General features: G+C 39.0%; 1 protein-coding gene across 1 annotated transcript in view; it reads left to right on the forward strand.

Annotated features, from left to right (window-relative positions):
• PBRM1 (polybromo 1) overlaps positions 1-25876 on the forward strand; it is a 171494-nt gene that overhangs the window by 68020 nt on the left and 77598 nt on the right. The window contains exons 18-21 of the mRNA XM_011986209.1: positions 4706-4982; positions 6830-6935; positions 10854-11496; positions 17088-17299. Coding sequence (XP_011841599.1) covers positions 4706-4982; positions 6830-6935; positions 10854-11496; positions 17088-17299 — 1238 coding nt within the window. The remainder of the gene's footprint in view (positions 1-4705; positions 4983-6829; positions 6936-10853; positions 11497-17087; positions 17300-25876) is intronic.

A 25876-nucleotide genomic window follows, 5' to 3' on the forward strand; every position in this document is an offset into this window, starting at 1 on the left:
CCAGCTAATTTTTGTATTTTTAGTAGAGACAGGATTTGCCATGTTGGCCAGGCTGGTCTCAAGCTTCTGACCTCAGGTGATCCACCTGCCTTGGCCTCTCACAGTGCTGGGATTACATGTGTGAGCCACCATTCCTGGTCTTTTTGTCTTTTTTGAGACAGTTTTACTCTGTTGCCAAGGCTGGAGTGCAGTGGCACCATCATGGCTCACTGTAGCCATGACCTTCTGGGTTCAAACAATCCTCCCACCTCAGCTTCATGTGTAGCTAGGATCACAGGCATGTGCCACCATGCCTGGCTAAGTTATTTTAAAGAGGTGGTGTCTCACTATGTTGCCCAGGCTGGTCTCAAACTCCTGGGTTCAAGCAGTCCTCCCACTTCAACCTCTCAAAGTGCTGGGATTACAGACAGGAGCTACCACACCTGGCTCCCCTTAAGTATTATGGCCCCTTGAATGCACAATGATGAACAGTCCTGGTTTTGAATTCTTTTAAAATGTATTTTATACTTTAATATGCTTAAAGGTGTTGATTTTAAAAAGGAGAATGATTATGCCAGTTACAAGACCTGGGATTTAATTATATGCACCTTTCCAAAAATGGGGAAGGATAAAGAAACTATTCACAGTTAATGGTTTGAAGGAGGAGGAAAAGACATTGAGAAATTCTAAGAAAACTCTGAAAAGTAAAGTGGCATTGAAAACAGTAGCCAGAGCTGGGCACAGTGGCTCATGCCTGTAATCCCAGCACTTTGGGAGACCGAGGCAGGCAGATCACGAGGTTAGGAGATCGAGACCATTCTGTCTAACACGGTGAAACCCCGTCTCTTCTAAAAATACAAAAAATTAGCCGGGCATGGTGGTGGGCACCTGTAGTCCCAGCTACTATGGATGCTGAGACAGGAGAATGCTGTGAACACGGGAGGCGGAGCTTGCAATGAGCCTACATTGTGCCACTGCATTCCAGCCTGGGGCATAGAGCGAGACTCCGTCTCAAAAAAAAAAAAAAAAAAAAGCAGTAGCCAGAAGTATCAAATAGGGCTCTGTCATGGTTATGTTTTGGTTATAGAGTTTGTCTCATTTCAGAAAGTATTTTAAACTTTCAGAAGTCATGGGTATAAGGCTCAGCCTCCATATTGGAAAAAGATAAAGCAAACATACCAGCTGCCCAAGCTAATACAGTTATTATTATAAAAGAGTATGAAGTTGGCTCTGAGTTTTTTCTGGCAGCCAGATTAAAATCAATGGGCCAGTGGCTCTCCAGTTTACATCTGGAAAAATGTAAACGAAAGATGAAACTGGATTTTTTCAAAGAAGGTCATAAGTGACTCTAGTAATAGAAGTTTTGCTTGCTTCGAGGCTGGAAATCAATTACACATCCTTTTCCTAAGGAATAAATGATACAAATGGAGAAAGGATACTACTAGTAATATGAGTGCTAAAACAGTAAATTTCAGTTATTAAATTAGAGCAATTTCTTATATACAACTAGATTTCCACATTCTGGGTATGTCTCACTCAACGCTGCCAAGTATCAGAATTACAGGCATTGAAAGAATGAACCGTTTGCCCTTCTTTTACTTCACTGGCAAAATTTAGTTAAAAACTTTTTCTCCTCTTTGAAAATCTTATAAAAATCTGCCCTAGATTTACTCCCATCTGAGAGTATTTGCAGCTTCATACAGAAAAACCTAATGATAATTGGGCTTAGTGTGCTGAAACCCAGATGGAAATGGGGTGAGTGCCTCCTGGTCCAGGTCAGGGCCTTGACTGAACTGTTAAGCTCTTGAAATTGCTACAACGAGGACTAATTTCATCCTGTCCTGTTTATTGAAGAGATCCTCTAAGCTTAGAGCTTCAAAATTGAATTCCTCTGTCTTCCTTTTAAAGTCCACCCCACGTGCGAGACCTAATCAAACCGCATTTGACTTCAAAGTCAGATTCTGAAATTTTTCTTTAGAGACTTCCTGAAGGTTAAAGTCATCTGTGTTCTAATCTCTGTCCAGATGTGGAGCTCTGTGGTATTGGAACTTTGTCCCAACTTCCCTTGTATTATCCACTTGCCAAAGACTTAGAATGAGAGAACTCTTCCTGTCACATCATTGCCCCAGGATGTCTCCTTGGAGAAGGAGTTTCCACTAGGTGAAATATCTAACATTTTGCCATCACCTAACAAACTTATTTAACACACAAAAAAAAAGTGCTGAGGAAAGAAAATGGCAGAATTGTCTAAGGTCCACAATGAGCAGAAAATAAGCAGTCAGAGTGAAGACACAAGTTATGAGGATGATCCCAACTCTCGCAGGAACAGGCTCTTGTCCGTTTCTTTCCTAATTAAATCACTTTGTTTGCCTTGAGTTCCACAATGCTAGGAAGATAGGTATTTCTGAGAAGCCTAAAAATCTTAAGGATAGATATTTATTTTCTCAACTGTTAGTTCTTGATTTTTCCTTCTGTGTTTTAAAAAAGTGTATTTTGAACCTTGGAGAGAAAATATCTGGCCTTTGGCTTCTTCATGATCCAGGAATAGTGCAAGTAGTCAGAGGACTGGACCAGAAGACCTATACAGCCACATACAGTTTGCCTGAGGAATGAACTTTCTTCCACCTACAGGATAGGAAACATACAAAATATTTACTTCTAAGTACAGTTGGCCCTCTGTATCCATAGCTTCCACATCCAAGGATTCAACCAACTACAGATAGAAAAAAAAATTTTTAATTGCATCTTTACTGTACATGTACAGATTTTTTTCTTGTCATGTCCTAAGCAATACAGTATAACAAAACAATGTAGCATTTTTAATGTATTAGGTATTATAAGTAATCTAGAGATGATTTAAAGTATACAGGAGGATGTGCACGTGTTATTTGCAAATACTACAACATTTTATATCAGGGACTTGAACATCTGTGTATTTCGGTATCCAAAGGAGATCCTGAAACCAATTCCCCATGAATACCAAGGAATGACTATACTATAGGATCTTAGTAAATATTTTTTTTAATAAAAATTAAGTTGGCCGAGCACGGTGGCTCACGCCTGTAATCCCAACACTTTGGGAGGCCAAGGCGGGCGGATCACCTGAGGTCGGGTGTTTGAGACCAGCCTGGCCAACATAGTGAAACCCTGTCTCTACTAAAATTACAAAAATTACCCGGGCATGGCCTAGCGCGATGGCGCACGCCTGTAATCCTAGCACTTTGGGAGGTCGAAGCGGGCAGATCACCTGAGGTCGGAAGTTCGAGACTAGCCTGACCAACATGGAGAAACCCTGTCTACTAAAATTACAAAATTAGTTGGGCGTGGTGGTGCATGCCTGTAATCCCAGCTACTCGAGAAGCTGAGGCAGGAGAATTGCTTGAACCCAGGAGGTGGAGATTGCAGTGAGCAGAGATCGCACCATTGCACTCCAGCCTGGGCAACAAGAGTGAAACTCCATCTCAAAAAAAAAAAAAAAAAAAAAAAAGCCGGGCGTGGTGGCAGGCGCCTATAATCCCAGCTACTGGGGAGGCTGAGGCAGGAAAACCGCTTGAACCCAGGAGGCAGAGGCTGTGGTGAGCTGAGATCGTGCCATTGCACTCCAGCCTGGGCAACAAGAGCAAAACTCCCGTCTCAGGAAAAAAAAAACAAAAAACAGCAACAACAAAAAACTAAGTCGTAAGTCATTTCTTGTTATTACCTACCTGACTGTTCACTTGGAGACTGCTGGTTAGTTTGACTAGAATTTCTTTATCTGGCTAGAATTTCTTTAGCCATGTTCTGAGTACATAAGAACAGTTAACCAGAAGCCATATCGGAAGAGCATCGCTTCTAATAATTTACTAGGAAGCTCACCTTGGGCAAGTCATTTACCCTCCCTGAGCCAGTTTTCTCAACAATTAAGAGATAGACCATCTGCTCTCTTGGAGCCCTTTTGAACTCAATCTAATCTATAGTTCTTTATGCTTTGTTCCATACTGCTTAAATCAGCTTCTCAGCATCACATCTCACTGGGGCTTTTTGGAGAACAAGACAGGGATTCATGCTCAAGGATGGAAATTTTACTCTAGAAAACTCAGATTAACCACACCGCTTATTCTTTAAAGTAAGTAGGAGTTGTGGAATAATGCTGATGGAGAGAGCAAGGACGACCCTGACAGGATCAATGCAAGAGAGGCTCATACCCACTGTAAAGACACTAGTCTGACAGACAGTCTCCTTTTGTTTGCAGACAACCAAAATACCAAGTGTTCAGGAGTGCTTGTCTTAAGAGATGAAACACTTCTCTTTTTACGTTTTTTATTTTGTTTTGTTTTTGTGCCTGGAAGTGAGGATATTATAACAATAGGGAATTACTAGTTTTATTGCACTTTTGCTCTACTCATCTTTAAACAAAAAATATATCTCAGTTGATTATATGATTTCATTTTCTTTTGGTATCAGAGAGGATCTTTTTTCAAACATTGCATTTCATGAAATATCTATAAATTTTATTTGGCATTCATTAACTACTCCTGCCAGAATCACTGTTTTAACAATTTTGGAAATTTTCCTACTATTTGCTTATAACTTCCAGCATGGTTACTGTGTTTGTGGCATATGTAATCAATAAATTGTAATCATTATAAAGCACCACAAATAATTTGTTTCATTTTATGGTCATCCTTGATTTAAGAAAACTGAACCGATTCTAATTTTTCCCCTTTTCTACTTTGCTTCTCAACAGTAAAAAGAACATAAGAAAGCAGCGAATGAAAATCTTATTCAATGTTGTTCTTGAAGCTCGAGAGCCAGGTTCAGGCAGAAGACTTTGTGACCTATTTATGGTTAAGCCATCCAAAAAGGACTATCCTGATTATTATAAAATCATCTTGGAGCCAATGGACTTGAAAATAATTGAGCATAACATCCGCAATGACAAATATGCAGGTGAAGAGGGAATGATAGAAGACATGAAGCTGATGTTCCGGAATGCCAGGCACTATAACGAGGAGGGCTCCCAGGTGAGGAGGGCCAGGGGTACTGAAGTAGGCACATTTTGGGGGAGAGGAGTGCTTATAGAATAATGCATTTTGAGAGACCAGCTCTAGAGGCTTAACTTGGATTATTCTTTTTGGTGACTAGGTTAATACTTTGATTTTTCTTCATTGTTTAAAATCAGAGGCAGTACATTATAAAGATTAAACGTTCCTACTTTGTAATCTGACATCCTAGTTTTGAATTTTGCTCTGCCAATCCATGTGTAAGTAATTTATCCTTCCTGAGCCTCAGTTTCTTCATCTATAAATTAAGGCTAATAATAGTACTTGCATCAACTAATAATAATACTTACAATAATAGTACCTACACTTGGTGTAGGATTTAAAAGAGATAATGTATACTGAGCATTTAGCAGAGTGCCTGGTACTGAATAAGCACTCAAAGGAAAGCCAATAGTATTAAAATCTTTCATCATCATTATTACTACGATCCTCAACGACCATACTTCTCCAAAGACGGCCTATATAGAAAATGTATAATTATATAAAAATCAGCATGCTATTCCCATAAATGCACCTCTAAATAATTGATTTAATTGATTTTGCTGTGAAGCATCCTGGTTTTTTTTTGAGACAGAGTCTCGCTCTGTCGCCCAGGCTAGGGTGCAGAGGTGCCATCTCGGCTCACTGCAAGCTCTGCCTCCCGGGTTTATGCCATTCTCCTGCCTCAGCCTCTCGCGTAGCTGGGACTACAGGTGCCTGCCACCATGCCCAGCTAATTTTTTGTATTTTTAGTAGAGATGGGGTTTCACCGTGTTAGCCTGGATCGTCTTCATCTCCTGACCTCGTGATCCACCCGCCTGAGCCTCCCAAAGTGCTGGGATTATAGGCGTGAGTCACCGCGCCTGGCCAAAGCATCTTGATTTTTAGTTCTTTATCAGTATAACTAAGATATATAGTCTCCCTTCTTTGAAACTTTTTCTATTTGATACCTTTTTATCTACTTTACATCTCCCAGAAATAAAATAACATTTTTAAGTCATTTGTTTCCCTCTGCAATTACATTTGATTATAAAATAGAATATGCATTGAGGGTGCTTATAAATTTAAAAAATGGTTCTATCTTAAGGGTTTACACAGTCCTCAGTGTCACTGGCTAATATACCACTTGTCCATCACTGGTAGAGGAAAAAGCCATCTTTAAGAGAGATGGCCAGACAGGGGAGGTCACTTTTTCCCTCAGCTCCTCTGCTTTGGTGGGTGGCCAAGGGAGGACATAGCATCTGCTGGGTAGGTAAGAGGAGGGAGCTATGGATGCAAAGTCATAAGGTGAGTAACGTTGTTCTTGACTACATATTACCACCCTTGGCTCAGTCCTCAGAGAGAGATCCCTAAGCAAGGATAATTGTTTTTTTATAGATGAAGCTTCAGACTGTGAACTCAGATTCGGAATTTAAGATACTGAGATATTGCTCTCCAACTATCAGATATTTTTAGTCTCTAATTTCTATTGGCCTAAGTCTGCTACCTTGAGTGTCCAGTGGAGAAGAAAAGTTTTTGAAGAAAACAACACATGTAAATGTGTTTCAGAACTTCTGTTAAAACCTGCAGTGATTCTACTACAGTGGTTCTCAAACATTAGCATGCATGTCTGTGCATTAGAATCACCTGGGAAGCTTAAAAACAAGCCAGTTAAGGCCTAGGCTCTCCCACAGATACAGTGATTTTATTGCTCTGTAGTGAGGCTGGTTTTGGTTTTCTTTAAGCTCCGAACTATCTTCAACTGTCTTTTTAAAACTTTTTTATGGATGCATTTTATACCTTAATAAAAAGTTTTTAGAGAATAATTTAAATATATTTTTGGAATGTAGGTGTACAACGATGCACATATCCTGGAGAAGTTACTCAAGGAGAAAAGGAAAGAGCTGGGCCCATTGCCTGATGATGATGACATGGCTTCTCCCAAACTCAAACTGAGTAAGGCAGCCTCACACTTTGTTATTTAGTTTAGTCTATCAAGGAGAGATTGCTGATTTTTCTGAAATAATATTTAATTAAATGATGAATATATCTGAACTCACTGTGCTCCAGCATGGAGTTCTTCCTTCTTGTCAAGCCCTCTTGTTTACTGTATTTTAAGTAGCTAAACTGTGACAAGCATGTGGGGAGTAAAATATAATGTCAGAGGTTTTGTTTACTTTCTTGAATGCAGTAGACATTTTGTAAATTTTAAATAGTAAAAATAGATTTTTCTCTACATATAATGCTGTAAGAATATAGTAGCAGATTTCTTCTCTTGATATGTGTGTCTGACAATTACTAGAATTAAAAATTAATCCCAACAGTTCCAACTAGACAGAGGAGTTAGAGATGTCCAGCCAGCCACTGTACTATACTCAGCTATCATTTGAGTGTAGGTAGTCTGTGGTTGGTTTTTTTTATTAAAAGTTGTAAGAGAAGGCCAGGGACAGTGACTCATGCCTGTAATCTCAGCACTTTGAGAGGCTGAGGTGGGCAGATCACTTGAGGTCAGGAGTTCAGGACCAGCCTGGCCAACATGGTGAATCCCCATCTTTACTCAAAATACAAAAATTAGCCAGACATGGGAGTACATGCCTGTAATCCCAGCTCTTTGGGAGGCTAAGGCAGGATAATTGCTTGAACCTGGGAGGCAGAGGTTGCAGTGAGCCAAGATCGCACCACTGCGCTCATAAGTGAGACTCTGCCTCGGGGAAAAAAAAAAAAAAAAAGGAAGGAAAAGGTTCGAAGAGAAGACAGCAAAAGTTATTAATACCACTAGATAAGAGATAAAGAGATTTCTGTCTTCTTTAAAATATGTAAATAAAATAGATACCAAGCAATTGATAATGATATTCGTTGGAGCCGTATTTGCTGGAAAGGGGGAAAACAGACAGACCAGCTTTTTTTTTTTTTGATAAAACATCTCGCCCTGTCACCCAGGTTGGAGTGCCGTGGTGTGACCTTGGCTCACTGCAACCTCTGCCTCCCAGGTTCAAGTGATCCTTCCACTCAGCCTCCCAAGTAGCTGGGACTACGGGTGTACGCCACCATGCCCAACTAATTTTTTGTATTTTTAATAGAGACGGGGTTTCACCATGTTGACCAGGCTGCTGTCAAAACTCCTGACCTCAAGTGATTCGCCTACCTTGGCCTCCTAAAGCGCTGGGATTACGGGTGTGAGCCACCCTGCCTGGCCTGGACTAGCTTTTTTATCTGAAATGACTATCAACTAAATTTAGTAGTAGATTTGGGTATGATTTACTGCTAAGCGATGAATCCTTTTTAAGGCATTTATCTTTTCATGGAATTGTAAAAGCATACAGAAGGTTTGGAGAAATGTAAAACTTTCATTCCACTTTGTAGGAACACAGTATCTTTTAACTAGAATAGATTTCATAAGAGACTAATAATAGTTTAACAATAACTATCTAAATTATATTTAAATACATAAATTCACATATGCATTTTTTAAAGTTCTTTAAAAAGGGCTTTTTATGTGGAATGTTCATTTCCTTTTTATTTCTTTTGTTTTAAATTAATAGAGGCAGGGTCTCCCTGTATTGGCCAGGCTGGTCTTGAACTCCTGGGCTCAAGCAATCCTCCTGCCTCTGCCTGCTAAAGTGTTGGGATTACAGGCATGAGCCACCGTGCCTGGCTTCCTTTTTATTTCTCTATGTTTTTTAATGAAAAATTTCAAACATATATAAATGTAAAGTACAGTGGCCAGGGAGGTGACTCAGTCATGTTTCACCATATTGGCCAGGCTGGTCTCGAACTCCTGACCTCGTGATCCGCCCACCTCGGCCTCCCAAAGTGCTGGAATTACAGGTGTGAGCCACCGTGCCCAGCCCAATACTTCTTTTAATCTGTAAACTCCCCTCCATCTCTCTCTTTTTCCACCCCTTACTATTTATCTGTTGAAGAAATTAGATTTGTGCTATAGTTTCCCATAGTCTGGATTTTGCTGATTGCATCCATATGTTGTGGGGTTTTTTGTGTGTTTTGTGTTTTGTTTCGTTTTGTTTTTTGGAGACAGGGTCTCACTGTGTCACCCAAGCTGGAGTGTAGTGGCACATTCTTGGCTCATTGCCACCTCCACCTCCCAACTGAAGCAATCCTTCCACTTTAGCCTCTCAGGTAGCTGGGACTACAGGTATACGCCACCACTTCCAGCTCATTTTTTTTGTATTTTTAGTAGAGACAGGGTTCTGCTATGTTGCCAGGCTGGTCTTGAACTCCTGGCCTTAAGTGATCTGCCCACCTTGGCCTTCCACAGTGCTGGTATTACAGGCATGAGCCACCACTCCTGGCCCACTCTGTTGTACTTTCATGTGTTCCTCTGTCCTTTGCACTTCCTGTAAATTGGTAGTTGGAGCCAGAGGTTTGATCAGATTGAGGTCTGATCCCCTATCCTCTCCCTTTGGCAGAAAAACCGACTTCATAGGTAATATATCATCTTCCATCAGGTACATGTGAAATCTATGTCTTTCTGTTAACTGGTGTTGTTGCATACTTCATTAATTATTAATTCATGAAAGGGATGTAAAATTGTGATCGTTTTTAATTTTATTCCTTACTAGCTCTAGAGAAACTTTGCCTTATCTGATATTTGATTAGCCAGTGGTACAGTGTTTTTCATGTGTGTGTCTTGCTTTTTGAAAGGATAAAGGCTTGATTTTTGTTTTATTTTGTTTTCCCGTTTAACAGTTTTCAAAATATGCATTGGTTTACTAACATCCTTCAATATTTACCCATTTTGTTGTTTGTTTATACATATTATTAAGAACTACCAGACTTAAACATGTGGCTGAGTTGTGATTGAAGTTATTGCCGTTATTGATACTCAGGCTGGTTCAGGCTGATTTCTATATTCTTTTTGTTTTGTTTTTTTTGAGACAGAATCTCGCTCTGTCGCCCAGGCTGGAGTGCAATGGCTTGATTTCAGCTCACTGCAACCTCTGCCTCCTGGGTTCAAGCAATTCTCCTGCCTCGCCTCCCAAGTAACTTGGAGTACAGGCACCACCACCACACCCAGCTAATTTTTTGTATTTTTAGTAGAGATGGGGTTTCGCCATATTGGCCAGGCTGATCTTGAACTCCTGACCTCAGGTGATCCACCCACCTTGGCCTCCCAAAGCATTGGGGTTGCAGGCATGAGCCACCACGCCCAGATGGTTCCTATATTCTGTTGACATGAAGTCATGGTAAGAAGTCATTGATAGATTCTTTACTGTCTAGTGTTTGAAGATATACCAGACTGGGAATCAGTCATTTGCCAAGGAGCCCTACCTTTTTCATGTTTCTGCTAAAAGGTGAGGGTTCATCAACATTTGTATTTGGAATTAATATTTTAAAACTCTAGTGTGGGGTATACTGCTACTGATGTAGTCATTGTACGATTTTCAGTGGACAGAGCTAGGAAATTTGTATGTGTTTGTTCGTATGCTTATATTTAAAGATAAAATACATCATAAGTTCATAGTGATACTTTCAATTGAGATTAAAGGCCTCAAGGTAATTATTAATGTCCTGTGTTTTAACATCCGTTATCTCTTTTTATCCCATGATGAAAATCTCAGTTCTCAGTGATACCAGAGGTGATAGAATGTCACATAGCTGCTCATTTGCTTTATTCCTTATTCACAGCTTTCTCAACCTTACAGTACTTAGTCTCCCATCAAAAATATGATTACTGAAAATAGTTAAAAAATTTTTTTTAGTTCTTTTTTGTCTGCAGGTTATATTTCACTATAGACATGCTAGTTGCTGGGTTTTACAAATTATTTGGAATCGTAGCTTGTGGTTATGCTACCGTCTGTATACAAATTTAGGTTCATTTATTTTATTCATTTAACTTTAAGTCTCTCTCTTTAGGTAGGAAGAGTGGCATTTCTCCTAAAAAATCAAAATACATGACTCCAATGCAGCAGAAACTAAATGAGGTCTATGAAGCTGTAAAGAACTATACTGATAAGAGAGGTCGCCGCCTCAGTGCCATATTTCTGAGGCTTCCCTCTAGATCTGAGTTGCCTGACTACTATCTGACTATTAAAAAGCCCATGGATATGGAAAAAATTCGAAGTCACATGATGGCCAACAAGTACCAAGATATTGACTCTATGGTTGAGGACTTTGTCATGATGTTTAATAATGCATGTACATACAATGAGCCTGAGTCTTTGATCTACAAAGATGCTCTTGTACTACACAAAGTCCTGCTTGAAACGCGCAGAGACCTGGAGGGAGATGAGGACTCTCATGTCCCAAATGTGACTTTGCTGATTCAAGAGCTTATCCACAATCTTTTTGTGTCAGTCATGAGTCATCAGGATGATGAGGGAAGATGCTACAGTGATTCTTTAGCGGAAATTCCTGCTGTGGATCCCAACTTTCCTAACAAACCACCCCTTACATTTGACATCATTAGGAAGAATGTTGAAAATAATCGCTACCGGCGGCTTGATTTATTTCAAGAGCATATGTTTGAAGTATTGGAACGGGCAAGAAGGATGAATCGGTATGTTTTCAAAGCCATTTTCATTTTGAGGATGTGTGCTATTTAATACAAAACAGATGAAAGAATATTGCTTTGATGTACTATTTCCACTTACGTACGTGATTGTAGTTGGTAGCATGCTATTCTGAATTCTAAGTAGCCAGAACTTCTTAAGATCGAGTATATTCTATGGGGGAGAGAAGGCACACCACTAAGTCATCTAGATTAAGGCCAGTGAAGAGGAAGACAAAATTGAAGGTCTCTTGAAAAGCATAAACTTAAAATACAGCCTTTCACAGAATGTGTTTTATAAAAAGATAAATGTTTCTAATTGGAAATAGTAACTGCATTTTTCTTTTAAGGTTTGGCTTCAATGCATGACTGCTTTAAATAAAATAACTCCAAGGTATTGACCTGAGGTAGACTGATATAAATTTGATCACCATTTTAAGTACCTCAGAGGGCTTCTTTTTTTTTTTTTAATCTCAGGTTTCTAGAGAGCTTGCTGAAGACATTAAATGTTTTAAAAGAAGCAAATTTAGATTTACATTAAACTTAAATTTCCTTCTAATTTTTATCTGTGATATATATTTGCTGCATATCAATATCAAACTTGACTATTAAATTCAGCAATTATAGTGTATTTTATATGTGCTCTTGGAGACAGCTGGGAAAATATAAAAAAATAAAGATACAAACCTTACCTTCCTGGAGCTCACAACTTACCATGTTTAGAACTAGACCTTTAGGCAGTGTAATGCCAGCTAGGGAATCTATGAAGTCAGAAATTGCTCTGAACCTTTAAAGAAAAGCAAGTAGTGTTTGCTTTCAGTGTCTTCGCAAATAAAAGAAAAAAGATCGTAACATTTGCTGCTTGTATTAAGCACCAACTCTTTGTAAAGCACCATGCTAAACACTTTATGAAGGCAATCTCTAACCCTTATGATAGCCATTCTAGGTAAGTGATAATCTTCTCAGTTTGCATGTGAAAGAATTAGAGGCATAGGCAGAGAAAAGTTACCCATAGTCATCCAACTAGTAAGTGATGTGACTTGTCTTGCTCTTCACTGCAGAGAGCTACTCCTGAGCCAATTACTAGGACAAGTCATGGAGCACGGCCGTGGATGATAAGCCTTGAGCTCTGTGCTCTAAAAGCTTGAAGTCTGATGGATGGGCCAGGACTTATGCTTAAGGGAAAAATAATTCCAGACATGAAACAACATATCACAACCTGATATTTAGTAAAGATGGTGATGTAAGGAATTCTGTGGGCCACAGTTCTCCTAAAAAGGCATAAGGCATCAGGAAAGAATGGGTGGATAGGTAGGGTTCAAATGAGTAGGCAAGAGGATATTTCAAATAAGGTGAATGTTATAAGCAAAGGAATGGAGTTAGGAAATGAATATGGTATGTTTAAAAGACAGGGATAGAGTTGGGGCCAGTTTGGTGAGGCCCATGAGTGACACCTTTAAGAAATGGTCCTTAATAATATGGTGCTTCAGCAATTGGGTAGAAATAAAGAGAAGGATGGAGGGACATCTTGCAGTCAAAAACTCTTGGATTTACTCATTTATTCAACATATATTTATGGAGATGCTACCAATTAATGAGCATATTCTAGATGCATGGAATACACCAGTGGGCAAAACAAACTCTATTTTCATGTAGCTTAGACTTCTTTCTGTTCTTGTTCTTGGCTTAAGTAGTCCTTAAGTCTAATACCCCTCCCTTCCTCCCCTCCCTGCTTAGCCCCATTACATCTTGGTGTTAGTTCTGTGAGTCTTTCAATGATTATTTGTCTTGTAGATTATTAGGAACTTTGTTTATGTTGTATAGATGATATGTTTATTTTAAGAATTAAGATTTGTATCTCTAGGAAATTAGCTCTTTTCATTCTCCCATTGTTGACATGATGGTTTTTTGCTTTTGAGGCCTGGGAGATAGAGTCCAAGGTATGTTTTTATGAGATAGTGGTGCACACAGTTTTACCCTCATGCCCAGAGCTTTGTTGAAAAACAAAAGGGATCCCTGGTAATTTAATAGTTAGGAAAAATATTTAAAAGAAAAACATACAGGGAGCCATTCTTAACTTTGTAAAAGAAGATAGTATTGTGACTGCTTATAGTACTTATTAAGAATAAGTACTTAATAAGAATTGATGGGGATGCATCAATTTAGTGAAGGATAAACTATGCCTTTATCTACTATATTATCAGTAACAAAGCTAGACATCCCAGAAATAATAGTTCATAAATTCAGTGAAGTCTCCATACAGTAGATTTCCATGTTGATCTCTTAAGAGTCTTCATGCTTCATCACCATTTACCCTTACCCCTACCCGCCACTGTTACCCAGCGTCACCTAGGACTTCACAGGCTAAAATAGAAGGAATCCGAACAGTGAGACATAACAAGAGAAAAATTCACTCAGGTGACAATAGTTTGTCCATCAACAGTATTTAGTAACAACACAGTGCTGACTCTTGCCAGTTGGCTGCTGCCTTTCCTAAACTGCTGGCAGTATTCCCAGACTAAACACTCTGACCCCCTTGCAGGTAAAAGGGACCTGTGGAAAGACGAACAAGGGAAGCATTAAGAGCCTTCTGTATTCGTAATTATTTCCTTTTGCTGAATGTCTGCCTTATATAAAAAGATTACTTAGCAATTGAGGGGGAATTTAGAGTTGTTTTTCCAGCTTGAGTATTTATGCTCCTGCACATTCAATGAACACCTGACTTCTTAGATTAATAAATTCTTTATAGTACTTGGAATAAACAAGCGTATGGTAGGTGCTTAGTGACTCTTGTAAAAAATGTTCATTTCTAAACCATGTGATATGATGGAATTATGATCTGCCCTTTCAGTATACCATGAAAGGTATTTACAAAAATTTTTTACTTTTAATTTACAAAAATTTTCACTTTTAATTTTATAAAAGTGAAAATTTATAAAATGAACTTTAATTTCAAGTGAGCAGAATTCAAATATCGTCATTCAGAAAACAGACATAAAATTGTGTTTTAGGGGCCAGGTATAGTGGCTCACACCTGTAATCCCAGCACTTTGGGAGCCCAAGGTGGGAGGATGGCTTGCACTCAGGAGTTTGAGACCAGTCTGGACAACATAGCAAGACCTTCCTTATCTCTACTTAAAATAAAATTTTAAAAATCAGCCAAGCTTGGTGACGTATGCCTATAGTCCCAGCTACTCGAGAGGCTGAGGTGGGAGGATTGCTTGAGCCAGAAGATTGAGGCTGTAGTGAGCCATGATCGTGCCACTGTACTCCAGCCTGGACATCAGAGTGAGACCGTATCTCAAGAAGGAAAAAAAAGTGTTTCAGGGGTGTCCTCCCTTGGTAAGTTTTATTTTTATTGCTTTCCTACAAGTATTGGCATTTCTATGACCCCAAAAGATATTTAAAACCTTTCCAAGGCCAGACACAGTGGCTCACATCTGTAATCCGAGCACTTTGGGAGGCCAAGTCGGGAGGATCACCTGAGGTCAGGAATTTGAGACCAGCTTGGCCAACATGGTGAAGCCCCGTTTCTACTAAAAGTACAAAAATTAGCCAGACGTGGTGGGTGCCTATAATCCCAGCTACTTGAAAGGCTGAGGCAGGAGAATTGCTTGAACCTGGGAGGCAGAGGTTGCAGAGCTGAGGTTGCACCAGTGTACCCCAGCCTGGGCAACAAGAATGAAACTCCGTCTCAAAAAAAAAAAAAAAAAACTTTCCAGAAATACCCATTTAGGTTATTGATCATGTCTTTTAATTGTTTGCCAGTTCACCTTTGCTGATGAGGAGCAGCATTCTGGGGACCTCTCTGAAGTTTGATGCTCTAGTGTCATGTATCAACAGGCGGCTAACTTGGCCACACTCCTCTGAGCAGAATGTCTCTGTAACTGCTAAGACCTTTGTGGTTAGTTTTGTGAATAAGTTTTTAGACTCTGGTATTCTTAGTTAATAGAATTCTATTTAAGCCAGCCAGTTGTGGTGTCTCACACCTGTAATTTAAGCACTTCGGAACGCTGAAGTGGGAGGATCACTCGAGGCCAGGAGTTCAAGACCAGCCTGGGCAACATAGGGAGGACCCTGTTGCTACAAAAAATTTAAAAATTAGCCAGCTTGAGCCCAAGAAGTTGAGGCTATGGTGAGCTGTGATCACGCCACTGCACTCTAGTCTGAGTGGCAGAGCAAGACCCAGCCTAAAAAAATAAAATAAAATAAAATAAGAACAATTGTATGTAAACCTTCCTCAGACCGCAGTGGACTAGAAACAGTAATAAAACTTCCTCCAGTCAAAATTCTAAAATCTAAAGTTTATTTTGCCCACTCCCCACATTTTATTTATTTAGTTATGTATGTATGTATGTATGTATGTATGTATTTATTTTGAGACAGAGTCTCACTCTATTGCCCAGACTAGAGTGCAGTGGTGCAATCTTGGCTCACTGCACCCTCTACTCCCGGGTTCAAGCGATTGTCCTGCCTCAGCCTCCTGAGTAGCTGAGATTACATATGTGCACCATCATGCCTGGCTAATTTTTATATTTTCAGTAGAGACTTGGGTTAACCATTTTGGCCCACCGTGACCTCCCAAAGTGCTGGGATTGTAGGTGTGAGCCACCACAACTGGCCTATTGGTTGATTTTTTTAAAGAGACAGGGTCTTGCTCTGTTGCCCAGGGTGGAATGCAGTGGTACCATCATAACTTACTGCACCCTTGAACTCCTGAGCTCAAGTGACCCTCCCGCCTCAACTTCCCAGATAGCTAGGACTACAGGTGTGTACTCCAATGCCCGGCTGATTTTTTGTTGAGACAGTGTCTTGCTGTGTTGCTTAGGCTGGTCTCAAACTCCTGGCCTTAAGCAGTCCTCCCACCTCAGCCTCCCAAAGCGTTGCGATTATAGGTGTGAACCACCATGCCTGGCTGCCTTATTTCATAAATGAGAAAGAGACTCAGAAAAGTTCTGGGTATGACATAGATAATCTTTTTTCCATCTTTCACTGTGTTGCCTTTGCTGGTTCCCCAGAATTACACAGTTATTTCTGGGAAACTAAAATGAACACTAACTCTGAGGCCTCTAACCATTATAGAATGCCTTCATGGCTTTGCTTTAGGTTCAGATATTCACAGGGTCTCACTAGCCTAGGCAACCATGATGTAGGACCAAAAGGAAGAAAATAGAGCCTATTATGTAACACACCGGTCTGCTATTAAGAGAAAGTAAAAATGCAAAGAATGGATACGAATAAGTGTTGAACATATTGTAGAAACTTGGTACAATTCTTGGTTCTGGCAGCCACTTTCCCCTGCCAGAATCAATTAATGCATGTGCCATGTATCTCTAAGAGAAAATACATGAAGCCTTTCCTTTTACATGAGCTGTACAAGAAGTGAACCTTGAAGTAAAGGAAAATGGTGGCCATGAGGCTTACCATGGTAAAATGACACTTCGGATTTTGTTTTAACAAACTTCAGAAAGATACTCTTCATAGACCTGTGCAGAAATACCACTATATCAATTAAAGAAGCATTTAATAGAATTTAACATAATTGGGGTGTTTAAAAGAAATAGCTTGTGTGTCAGTGGATACTCTTGATGCCGTTATAGGACAGATTCAGAAATATATGAAGATGCGGTAGAACTTCAGCAGTTTTTTATTAAAATTCGTGATGAACTCTGCAAAAATGGAGAGATTCTTCTTTCACCGGCACTCAGCTATACCACAAAACATTTGCATAATGATGTGGAGAAAGAGAAAAAGGAAAAATTGCCAAAAGAAATAGAGGAAGATAAACTAAAACGAGAAGAAGAAAAAAGAGGTTGGTTTCTTTTCATTTTATTGAATATGAAGAAATGTACTGTCTTCTAGCTGTTCTCATAATTAGCTATGGAAAAGAGTCCTGTTTGTATGAATGAAAATTCAGGGTATTGACTATATTCGAGTAGGCACAATGAGATGGAAATATTTTTATAGTTATCAATTTGGTCATCAGACCTGGGAAAGATTGAAAGTTACCTGTGGCACAGCTGTTATCCTAGCATTCCAGGAAAAGAGTCGGTTAATTCACAAGTGTGGGGGCTTAATGCCTCTTTATATTATTGGTAGATCAAAACCTAAGCAGGCCAGCTAGAACTAGAAAGCATTCTCAACAGTGAGTCCATCAAATTTTTGCCACATCATACAGTAGCATTGCTTTCCTCGTAGATACTTTGGACCAGACAAGTGGATGATATTTTGGTTGAATCACATACCTGGAGAAAAGTTTAATTGTATCAAACTATAAAATGTTACTTTGGGTCACTTGCCAGAATTTAGAAATATTTTGATAACAGGATCTTATGATTACAAATTGGATCATTTCTGATAAAGTTCAAGTTCACATAGATTCCTAGAATATGTGACTTTAAGTTATGTTAATCTTTGGCATCAAATCTCCTGCATAGATTTTTTTCCCTTAGGCAAGAAAACAAAATAGATTGATTTGGAGCAAATTCTTACAAGTGATGGCATTCTCTTCCCCAAAGAGAAGGGAAAGAAACCTGGTTGGTGAGAATAGTAATTTTGCCAGCATAGAACTAACTGCAAAACCAACAGCTTTGTCACCAAAGGAGATATATGATACACTCATTCAGGAAGATAGTGAATATATATGTGTGGGGATTAGAGGAGGGGGGAATCTGTGACTTTGCCAGCTAAAAGTGGTTGATGCAGAAATGCATGGAGTAAAGCTGAAACTTTGATGGCCCAAGGTGATGATCCAAGTTAAAGAATATTCTGAAAATTAGACATCTGTAAAAGGACTGAGATAAGCTCTCCACACGTTCCCAGCCAACTGGAAAACCTACACATGCTGTTGGGGAAGATGCAAAAGAACCTGGTGAAAAGCAAAATCCAAGGGGTACTTGAAAATTGACTGCGACTTTGAGTGCATCTCCCAACCTATACACAGATCTATCAGCACATGGTATATCCTTATGGGCTTGAGGTAGTTAACTACAACCTTCACCTAAGTCATTGGCTGTAGAAAGAGAGGAACAACCTCTAGTGTCAAGTTTCCTAGTAGATCTATAGTGGGAGCTCCAAAGGGAGAGAAAAAAAGATTTGAAGACATAATGACTGAAAGCCTCTCAAATTGATGAAAAACATTAACCTACAGCTCCAAGAATTTCAAGTAAGATAAACACAAAGAAAGCCCCATTTAGATACATCAGCATCAAACTGATGAAAATCTTGAAAGCGGCAACTGATTGATCACATACATGTAATTATCTGCACGTTCCATCCAGGGGCCTGGGGATTGTCCAGCCCAACTGACAATTAGTGATACCTGAGCACTTTTCCCAGCATCTGGGGTCAGGGCCACTCAATCTGCCACTACCACCACAACTGGCACCCATCTTCATGTGTTACCTGTGGGTCCAGGTACTAGCCCAGCCATCATAGCCATTGCCAGTACTGGTGCAAAACACTTAGGTCCCAGAGAGTTGTCCCAGCACTGCTACTGCTTTCACCCTTGTCACATCCACTGCCCAGGGGCTCAGGAACCCACCCACCTGCTCGATCCACTGCTGCCATTCCTGGCACTCGAGCAAGCCAGCTGAAGTCCCAAGAATTGGCCTGCCTGGACCTGCTAACACCAGTGCCAGTATATACCATTCTGGTGCCCAAAGCCTGGCACACTTGACAGCCCAGTCGCCAGCAATACTTTATCACAGCCTCCACTGTCAACTGCACCCCAAACCAGGGGCCCCCACCTCCTCCCCACCCCCCACATTAGTTAGGAACTGGGCTCCACAGGAGTCAGTGACTGGCAAGCAAGTGAACATTATCCCCTGAGCTCCACTTCCTGTTAGATCAGTGGTGGCATTAGATTCTCATAGGAGCATGAACCCTGTTGTGGACTGTGTGTGTGAGGGATCTAGGTTGTGCACTGCTTATGAAACTCTAATGCCTGATGATCTGAGATGGAACAGTTTCATCCTGAAACCATCCCACAACCCTCATCCCTTACCCCCACAAACCCCAGCCCCGTCTATGGAAAAATTATCTTCCACGAAACTAGTCCCTGGTGCCAAAAAGGTTGGGGGCTGCTGCCCTAAGCTACTGCGGAAGTCATGGATACCACTGATACTGTTTACAGTAGAAGGAATCATACAGAGATTACACTACTGTACGCACCTAGATTCAAAACCAAAATATCCTGCCCAACCAACACCACAGATCTATCTTCAAGGAAAAGTCCTCTTCTACGAAAATGAATTCAGAACATTGGAAGAAGTGACTATTATACCAGACACACACATAGTATCAATTTAAGGACACAGGAATCAAGAAAAAGCAAGGAAATATGATACCTCCAAAAGAACCCAGTAATTCTCTAGCAATAGATTCCAATCAAAAAGTAATTTATCGGCTGAGCGCGGTGGCTCACACTGTAATCCCTGGACTTTGGGAGACCAGGGCCGGCAGATCACAAGATCAGGAGTGCAAGACCAGCCTGGCCAACATGGTGAAACACTGTCTCTGCTAAAAATACAAAAATTAGCCAGGCATGGTGGCGTGCACCTGTAATCTCAGCTGCTCGGAAGGCTGAGGCAGAAGAATACTTTGAACCCAGGAGGTGGAGGTTGTAGTGAGCCAAGATTGTGCCACTGCACTCCGGCCTGGGACAGAGTGAGACTCCGTCTCAAAAACAAACGAAGTAATTTATCAAATTCCAGGAAAATAATTCAAAGTTTCATACTAAAGAAAGTGAGATACAAGAGAATTCTTAGAAACAATACAAAGAAATCAGAAAAACAATTCAGGATATGAATGAGAACTTTATCAAATAGATACCATGAAAAAGAACTAAAAAATTCTGGAACTGAAGAATTTATTGAATGAAATACAAAAGATATTTGAAAGCTTTAGGAACAGACTATATCAAGCAGAAAAAAGAATTTCAGGAATTGTTGACAGGTCTTTTGAAATAGTAATAACCCACTCAGAGAAAAATAAAGAATGAGCAAAGCTTGGTAACATAAGGGACACCATAAAGTGACCAAGTATTCAAATTTTCAGTATTCCTGAAGGTGAAGAGGAAATTTTAAAAGGTTGAAAAACCTGTTTAGTGAAATAAAGGATGAAAACTTTCTAAGTGTATCAAGAAATTTAGACATCCAGTTACAGAAGAGTCAAAGATCCCCAAATAGATAAAATTTAAAAAAGTCTTCCCAATGGTACATTACTGTCAGAAGTCAAAGATAAGGAGAAAATCCTAAAAACAGTAACAGTAAAGTATCTAATATCTATCAAGGAGTTCCCATTAGGTTAACAGTGGCTTTCTCAGCAGAAACCTTACAGGCCAGGGATAATGGGATGGTATATTCAAAGTAATAAAATAAAAACTGCTGGCAAAGGATACTATACCCAGGAAAATTATCTTTTGCAAATGAAGGAGAAATAAAGTCCCAGACAAGCAAAAACTGAGGGAATTCGTTACCACTAGATTGGTCCTACAAGAAATGCTTAAGGGATTCCTACATTTGGAAGTGTAAGACAGTAACTACCATCATTAAAAGACATGAAAATATGAAAACACTGGTAAAGCAAACATACAAAAAAGGAAGAGAAAAAATTCACGTTACCCACTACAGAATACCACCAAACCGCAATGATAAACCATAAGAGAGAAACAAAGGAACAAATGATATACAGAATAACCAGAAATCAAGTAATAAAAAAACAGAAATAAGCTCTTACATATTAATAATAACGTTGAATATAAATGGATTAACTTTCCACTTAAAAGACATAGGCTGGGCCAGGCACAGTGGCTTATATCAGATTACACCTGTAATCTGAGCATTCTGGGAGGCCAAGGCAGGTGGATTACTTAAGGTTAGCAGTTCAAGACCAGTCTGGCCAACATATAGTGAAACCTCGTCTCTACCAAAAAATACAAAAATTAGTTGGACGTGGTGGCACGTGCCTGTAGTTCTAGCTACTTGGGAAGCTGAGGCAGGAGAATTGCTTGAACCTGGGAGCTGGAGGTTACAGCAAACCGAGATTGCACCACTGCACTCCAGCCTGGGCGATAGAGCGAGATTCTGTCTCTCAAAAAAATATATATATAGACTGGCTGAATGTATTTTGAAAATATGACCCAACTATATGGTGCCCACAAGAAACTCATCTCACCTGTGAAGACACATAGACTGAAAATAAAGAGTTATAAAAAGATATTTCATGCAAATAGAGACCAAAAGTGAGCAGCAGTAGCTTGTTTATATCAGATAAAACAGTCAAAACAGTAAAAAGAGACCCAAAAAAGGTCATTACATAAAGATAAAGGGATCCGTTCAGCAAGGGGATCTAACAGTTCTGAGCATATATATACTCAGCACCAAAGCAGCCAGATATATAAAGCAGATATTATTATATCTAAAGGGCAAGATAGATTGTGGTTGAAGTCCACAACCACAATAGTAGTTGTGGACTTCAACATCCCACTGTCAGCATTAGATCATCTAGACAGAAAATTAACAAAGAAACACTGGATTTAAGTTGCACTTTAGAACAAATGCATCTACCAGACATCTACAGAACATTTTATCTAACAGCTACAGAATGCACATTTTTCTCATCAGCACACAAAACATTCTCCAGGATAGACCACATGTGAGGACACAAAACAAGTCTCAACAAATTTTTAGAAATTGAAATTAGGCTGGGCTCACACCTGTAATCCCAACACTTTGGAAGGCCAAGGCAGGCAGATCACTTGAGCTCAGGAGTTCAAGACCAGCCTGGGCCACATAGCAAGACCTCATCTCTATCAAAATAAATAATTTTTTAAAAAATTGAAATCATATCAATTATCTTCTCAGACCACAATGGAAGAAAACTAGAAATCAATAACAAGAGGAACTTTGGAAACTGTACAAATACATGGATATTAAACATGTTCCTAAAGGACCATTGTATCAAGGAAGAAATTTAGTAAGATAAAAAATTTTATTGAAACAAAACTTGAAACACAACAGAACCTGTAGGATACAGCAAAAGCAGTGCTTTTTACAATAGGGAACTTTACAGCAATAAATGCCTAAATCAAAAAAGTAGAAGCATTTCAAATAATCTAATGATTCACCTCAAGGAATTAGTAAAGCAGCAACAAACCAAACCCAAAGTTAATAAAAAGAAAGAAATAATGAACAACAGAATTCAATGAAATATACCTAAAAAAATACAAAGGATCAACAAAACAAGAAGTTGGTTTTTTGAAAAGAAAACAAAACTAGTAACTCACTTGCTAAACTAACCAGTAAAAAGAGAAGACCCAAATAAAATCAGAAATGAAAAAGGAGATACTAAACTCATACTAGAGAAATACAAAAGACCATTAGAGACTATTATGAACAACTGTACGGTAACAAACCGGAAAACCTAGAGGAAATGGATAAATTCCTGAACACATACAGCCTACCAAGACTGAGTCAGGAAAGCGGACTAATAATAAGTCAGGAGATTGAATCACTAATAAGTCTCCCAAGAAAAAAAGTCCAGGACTGAATGATTTCATTGCCAAACTCATTCTACAAAGGCCAATATTACCCTGATGCCAGAACCAGACCAGGATGCAACAATAACAACGGAAAGAAAACTACAGGCCAGTATCCCTGATGAACATAGATGCAGAAATTCTCACCAAAATTCTTGCAATATGAATCCAACAGCATATTTTTTTAAAATACACCACAATCATGTGGGATTTATCCCAGCAATACAAGGATAGTTTAAAATATCCAAAAAATAAACATGATGTTTCACATTAACAGAATGAAGGACAGAAACCATATGATTATCTCAATACATGCAGAAAAAGCATTTGATAAAATTCAGCATCCCATTCATGACAGAAACTCAACAAATTAAGCATAGAGGGAACATATCTCAATAAAGGAACTGAGCACAGTGGCTCACACCTGTAATCCCAGTGCTTTGGGAGGCTGAGGTGGGAGGATCAACTGAGACAAGGAGTTTAAGACCAGCCTGGGCAATATAGTGAGATCTGACTTTACAAAACAAAAAATTAACCCGGCAGTGTGGCATATGCCTGTAATCCCAGATGGCAACTCCAGAAGCTGAGGCAGAAGGAGCCCCACGAGTTTGAGTTTCCAGTAAGACTCTATCTGTAAAAATAAATAAATAAGTTTTAAAACATGATAAAGGCCATATATGACAGATCCACAACTAACATCATGCATGATGAGGAAAAGCTGAAAGCCTTTCTTTTTTTTTTTTTTTTTTTGACAGAGTTTCGCTCTTGTTGCCCCAGGGTGGAGTGCAGTGGCACGATCTCGGCTCGCTGCAGCCTCTGTCTCTTATACACATCTAGATGTGTATAAGAGACAGCACACACACTAGCTGGGCATGGTGGCGAATGCCTGTAATCCTAATTACTGGGGAGACTGAGACAGGAGAATCACTTGAAATCGGGTGGCAGAGGTTTCAGTGAGCTGAGATCACACCACTGCACTCCAGCCTGGGCAACAGAGCAAAACTCTGTCTCTAAGTAAGTAAATAAATAAAATTCTAAAATTTTTTTTAAATCCTAAAATTTGAATGGAACCAAAAAAAGGCCTGAATAGTCAAAGCAATCCTGAGCAAAAAGAACAAAGCTGGAGGCATCACACTACCTGACTTCAAAATATATTACAAGGCTAGAGTAACCAAACAGCACAGTATTGGTATAAAAACAGACATATAGACCAATGAAAGTGAATAGAGAATTCAGAAGGGAATCCACATATTTATAGCCTAGTGATTTTTCAACAAGGGCACCAAGAACATGCGTTGTGGAAGGACACCCATTTCAATAAATGGTGGTGGAAAAATTGAATATCCAGAGGCAGAAAACGAAACGGGCCCATATCTCTTACCATATACAAAAATCAACTCAAGATGGAGTAAAGACTTAAACATAAGACCCAAAACTATAAAACTACTAGAAGAAAACAGAGAAGACACTTCAGGACATTGGTCTAGGCAAAGATCTTATGGCAAAGGCCTCAAAAGCACAGACAACAAAAATTGACAAATGGGATTATATTAAACTAAAAGGCTTCTGCACAGCAAAGGAAACAAGACAGTGAAGAGACAGCCTGCCCAATGGGAGAAAATATTTGCAAACTGTTCATCTGATGAGGGACTAATATCCAGACTATACCAGGAATTCAAACATCTCAACAATAAAAAATAATAATTGTAATAATAATCCCATTAAAAAGTGGGCAAAGAACATGAACAGTTGTTTCTCAAATGAAAGCATATAAATGGTTAATATGCGTATGATAAAATGTTCGATATGACTAATCATCAGTGCAAATCAAAACTACAATGTGATGTCACCTTGTTACCCCAGTTATTAAGAAGACAATAAGTAATAGATGTTGGCTAGGATGCAGAGCAAAGGGAACTGTTATACATTGTTGATAGGAATATAAATTACTACAGTTACTATGTGAAAACAGTATGGAGATTTTTCAAAATACTAAAAATAGAACTACGTGATCTAGCAAGCCTACCACTGGGTGTTTATCCAAAGGAAAAGAAATTAGTATATCAAAGGGATACCTGCATTCACGTTTATAGAAGCACTATTCACAGTAACAAAGATACGAATTCAACATAAGTGCCCATCAATGGATGAAAGCATAAAGAAAATGTGTGTGTGTATATATACAATGGAATATGATTTGTCCATAGCAAAAATAAAATAGTGTTATTTGTAACGACATGGATGGAACTGCAGATCATTACTTTAATCGAAATATGCCAGACACAGAAAGACAGATTTTGCATGTTCTCAATTACATGTGGGAACTAAAAAAGTTGATCTCATGGAGTTAGAGAGTAGAATGATTGATACCAAAGACTGAGAAAGATGGGTGGGATAGAGATGAAAAGAGCAACAAACATGGAGTTAGAAGGTACAAGTTCTAATATTTGACAGCAGAATAGGGTGACTGTAGTTAGCAACAGTGTATTGAATGTTTCAAAGTAGCTAGAAGAGAGAACTTAAAATGTTCCCAACACATAGAAAGGATGGTTACCCCAAATACCCTGACTTGATCATTACATGTTCTATACGTGCAACAAAATGTCACGTCTCCCATAAATATTTATATTATATATCAATGAAAAAACAAAAATTGTGATTGTAATTAATATCACTGAAATGCACACTTTACGTTGGTTCAAATGGCAGATTTCGTTATAGATTTTTTATCACAATTTAAAAATGTATTTAAAAATAATACATCCATGAAATATTAATGTTTTTATAAAAATATTTTCATCATATACAAGTGAAATTGACAGTAAAAACATTTTTTTTTTTTTTTTTTTT

Source organism: Mandrillus leucophaeus, unplaced genomic scaffold (genome assembly GCF_000951045.1).
Source record: "Mandrillus leucophaeus isolate KB7577 unplaced genomic scaffold, Mleu.le_1.0 Scaffold296, whole genome shotgun sequence".
Lineage (NCBI taxonomy): Eukaryota > Metazoa > Chordata > Mammalia > Primates > Cercopithecidae > Mandrillus > Mandrillus leucophaeus.